This window comes from Spinacia oleracea, unplaced genomic scaffold, assembly GCF_020520425.1.
Source record: "Spinacia oleracea cultivar Varoflay unplaced genomic scaffold, BTI_SOV_V1 SOVchr0_004, whole genome shotgun sequence".
NCBI classification, from domain to species: domain Eukaryota; kingdom Viridiplantae; phylum Streptophyta; class Magnoliopsida; order Caryophyllales; family Amaranthaceae; genus Spinacia; species Spinacia oleracea.
This window is the reverse complement of record NW_026614332.1, coordinates 308,508-312,272: the sequence shown is the minus strand read 5'-3', so window position 1 is coordinate 312,272 and position 3,765 is coordinate 308,508. Positions and strand designations below refer to the sequence as shown.

Genomic DNA, 3,765 nt, shown 5'->3' with positions numbered 1-3,765 from the left:
GCTAAAAAGTCATTGTTTTTTATGTTAGGGCTTCAGTTTACTATTTGAGACTATTAAATTAATGATTAATGAATGATTTCTAATTAAACTAGGAGTTTTAGAATCTTAAATAGTTGCTGGAAATTTAGTGAACATGGATAATAATTTAGTTTCTCCTTTTCTGTTTATAGTTGTTGATTTCTAGTGAGTCGTGATTCGAACAATAGCCCCCGTACTTAGGTATTCCAGGTACGTACTAGACTAGAGTGACCACTCATCCCTTGAGGACTTTGTGAAGTGTATTGATTGCGAATCATGTGAACTTATATGTTGTTGTGAATTCATGTTTGATTTTGAGAACGAGCATGTTATTATTATTATCGAATTTATGTGAGCTAGCATGTTATGAATTGAATTATGCTTTATAGATTCTGTTGAACTATCATGTTATGGGCTTTTATAATCGTTGAATTATGTCAAGCATGTTGTTCAAGTTGGTTTGCATGTATGAGTGTTGCGCATGCAAGTTGTTATTATTATTTATTATGCTATAGTACAGGATGTCTAGCATAATTATTGAGCCAGTCGAATATTGCCAATGAGCAATATATATTCTACCAATGGGTAGAATATGTATTCTACCATGGGGTAGAATATGGTAGAGAGTCTATGTGAATTGAATTAAGGACAATTCGTGCTAAGGGCACACCCCGCTTTTTAATAGGCAATGTCGGGTTATCTCAAACAGTGTTTTTGAGAAGGAACAATGGGAGTAATTCACTTGAGTCTATGTTTGATCACAAGTCCTAAATAAGTAAAATAATGAAGTGTCATTGTTGAGTTGTTTAGTTGTTTAATTGTTTGTATGTTGTGTCTTGAGTAGAATCTTGAGTCGCCTTGAACCCAATATACTAATTAATGTAAAGTGTAACCCAAAGAGCTTCAAAACACTAGGAACGTATATACCTTGAGTATGAACAATGGGGGGAGTCTTGCCGGAAAACTTGTACTCCTAGAATAATACAAGACGTTGTTTCCTTCTCTTTTATGCCGTTGTGCATTGGAATTCCTGTCGGTATGGCCCGACTGTCGGTAGTAGCCCGACTTATTTTGGTGTATGGTTGGCTCCCATCACCCCTTCTTTCCTTTTGAGGATACTTTACTTTACCCCCGACGCTACTTTTTATTAATCTGTGAGTCAAGAGTCATGTCAAGTATCGAGTCTTGTATCCATAATTGTTTGTTTATTATATGGCTTTTGCATGTGGATGATTTAATTTGTCGAGTGAAGCATGTTAGGATAGAATATTATTCTAGCTTGTTCATACTCAGCTTTTGCTGACCTCGTGCTTCAAGTCTTCTGGTCATGGCCTTTGCCTTAATGACCCTATGATGATCCATCAATCGCAATTGCGTTGTTGGGGAGTAGATTTTTAATAAAGCAGGTTTGTAGAGATAACTTGCGGGAGAAGTTATCATGGGATTCGAGTTGAGAGTTTTATTCTTCCGTGTTTTATAAACTCTATTTTAATTACAGTCATGACTGATACTAGAAAGTATCCTAGAAAGTAGTGCAATCAACAAGTTCTTGCACACGCTCAATCAGAGCTTTATATAGGTTCAATAAAGTTATAGAACAGCAAACAAATTGAAACGGTAAGGAAATCTGGCTTGCAGGTTCAGAATGTGTCCACAGAAAAATAGGGTTATAAATCATGTTTATGGTCACAAATCGCAAAAAAATTCAAGCTTAGAAACATAGTTAAGTCTATATAAGATTACCTTGCTTTTGGCAATAGTGTCCACATCTCATGTCTCGGCCTATTTTTCACCACTCCCACCAGAATCATCATTAATCTACAAAAACCATTTTAATAAGCCACGTCGAATACATTTTACATTGAGTGTACTAAAACAAATATTCAAATACTTAATCGGTAAGACATGCATGTTGCTAAAGCAAAATGACTAACCATATGTATTGCTGATTCCGCACCATCTAAAAGGTCTGATGAAACATTTCCTTTGCGTACTTCCTTCAAAACTTGTCCTAAGAAAGAAGCAATTATTTTAAATGACTGCGTTGTTTCATCAAACTTCGTGCTTAGAGCTTTATTTTGTTGTGCAAGTTCCTGATTTTGCTTCTTTACAGCTGATAGTTCACCTTTTATGTTCTCCACTTCCACGGCACCATTGTTAACATAGCTTGACCCTTCTTTCCTTAGCAAACCTTCCACTCCAAAGATGTCACTTTGCTTCACTCCAAACCCATAATTCAGAGGACGTTTAGGTATTTCACCTTTATACATAAGCCTATTAAAGACCTCATTCTCAATTTCAACCCTAGACAAGGAAGAAGAGGAACTCGCAAGGTTTTCTTGGACCTCATCGTTTGCTTCCTCCTGTTAGATAATATAAGAAGCGAATATCAGAAGTGTAAGCTCTAGAAGATAAAAGATAGGAGGCCTTGTTACATTTGTTAATGCTAATGCAATATATACATATATAGATATCAGAGGCCTTGTTTTAACTGATCTGATCAGCACGGATCTGATCAGAACTGATCTGATCGGAACAGAAATATTCAGAACTGATCAGTTCTGTTCAGATCAAATCAGTTCTGATCAGAACAGTGCTGATCAGATCAGTTCAAATACTGAGTGTATGAACTCGCAAGAGTGACACACTATTTACCGAGCTCGTTAAACTAAAGTGCAGAGTAGGATTCACCTAGCTAAAAACTAATGAACTGAGAAAATAAGCAAATAAGAATTTGGCCACTTTTCACAAATTGAAATGTCTTCACATATCATGTTGGATACTATAAATTAGAGCAATACTGAATTAAGGAGTTCGCATAGATTAGAGAAAGATTGAATAAGCTCAACGCAATGGATACCATAAATTGATGAGAGGGTGTGCCCTCTTCAAAGCTTCCATCTTTGGCATAAACTGATTTGTAAAATGCCAATTCGCTAAACTCCCCTTTCTTTTTCTGCAATTATAGGAAACAAATAAATAAACAAACTTGTGGAGTAGGGCTGATTAGAGTATCTTTGTGTTTTATGTTCCTATCTACTTAGAATCTATAGTAACTAAAATGCAATAACTCAAAGAAGGTAGAAAATCATACCATATTAGCTCTTCGATTAGCAAAGCTTGTAGCACCACTCTTGTGAAAACGGTCTTGTAACGCTCGAGCATTTTTTCCCAGTTCAGATTTTTCCTAGTTTCAAGAAATCAATGTTAGCATGAATAAAATAAATTAAACTTACTAAATTTAGGATCTTTCGAGGTAACAAACCATTGCCTTTGGTGTAAACCAATAGTTAACCAAATCCGACCAACTCTTAGAGGAGACTCCATCAGGCAGATTGGAAAAGTTATGTTCTGGAGTTTTCACTGGATCGAAATGTTTTTTCTTCAATGTGTATCTATGCTGCTTCCATGGTCTGTCCATGCGGTTTAAAAGTGATGTGTTTACTAGCTCCCCATTAGGTATCACAAAATGTTTCTTCAAAGAAAAAGAACTCAATGTAAGTTGTAATGGCTTAAAAATGTAAGTTTTCGGTGTTTGAATTGAAATGCAGTTTCTTCTTTATTAAACATACTCTCTACAAGAAGTAACTGTCAATACAGGCAAAAGTATCTGTTACAGACACTAATAAAGGTATTCTTGACAGTCCAAAGAGGCAAGAGGAAGCAAGGTGACATATAAGTAATAAAGTCAAGAGTTCACACTTCACAATATGCTATCATCACTCTACATTCAACAACCCTTCAGCT

The 3,765-nt window shown here is 35.7% G+C and overlaps 1 protein-coding gene across 1 annotated transcript; it reads right to left on the bottom strand.

Moving 5' to 3' along the window:
• Nucleotides 1–1,800: 1,800 nt before the first annotated feature.
• LOC130464818 (uncharacterized) lies at nt 1,801–3,439 on the bottom strand. The gene is made up of 5 exons (XM_056834043.1): nt 3,284–3,439; nt 3,113–3,205; nt 2,879–2,974; nt 1,953–2,381; nt 1,801–1,836 (listed from the first exon to the last, which is right to left on the bottom strand). Exons 1-5 carry the CDS (start codon nt 3,437–3,439, stop codon nt 1,801–1,803), a joined length of 810 nt encoding a protein of 269 aa, XP_056690021.1.
• Nucleotides 3,440–3,765: the final 326 nt, after the last annotated feature.

Bases quoted from the DNA above. Each gene is read 5' to 3' on its own strand.
- LOC130464818 (XM_056834043.1), bottom strand. From the start codon at position 3,439: ATGGACAGACCATGGAAGCAGCATAGATACACATTGAAGAAAAAACAT. The intron at 2,975-3,112 runs GTATGATTTTCT...CTATAATTGCAG, and splicing joins CTAATCGAAGAGCTAATATG to AAAAAGAAAGGGGAGTTTAG. The intron at 1,837-1,952 runs GTTAGTCATTTT...TGGTTTTTGTAG, and splicing joins CGGAATCAGCAATACATATG to ATTAATGATGATTCTGGTGG.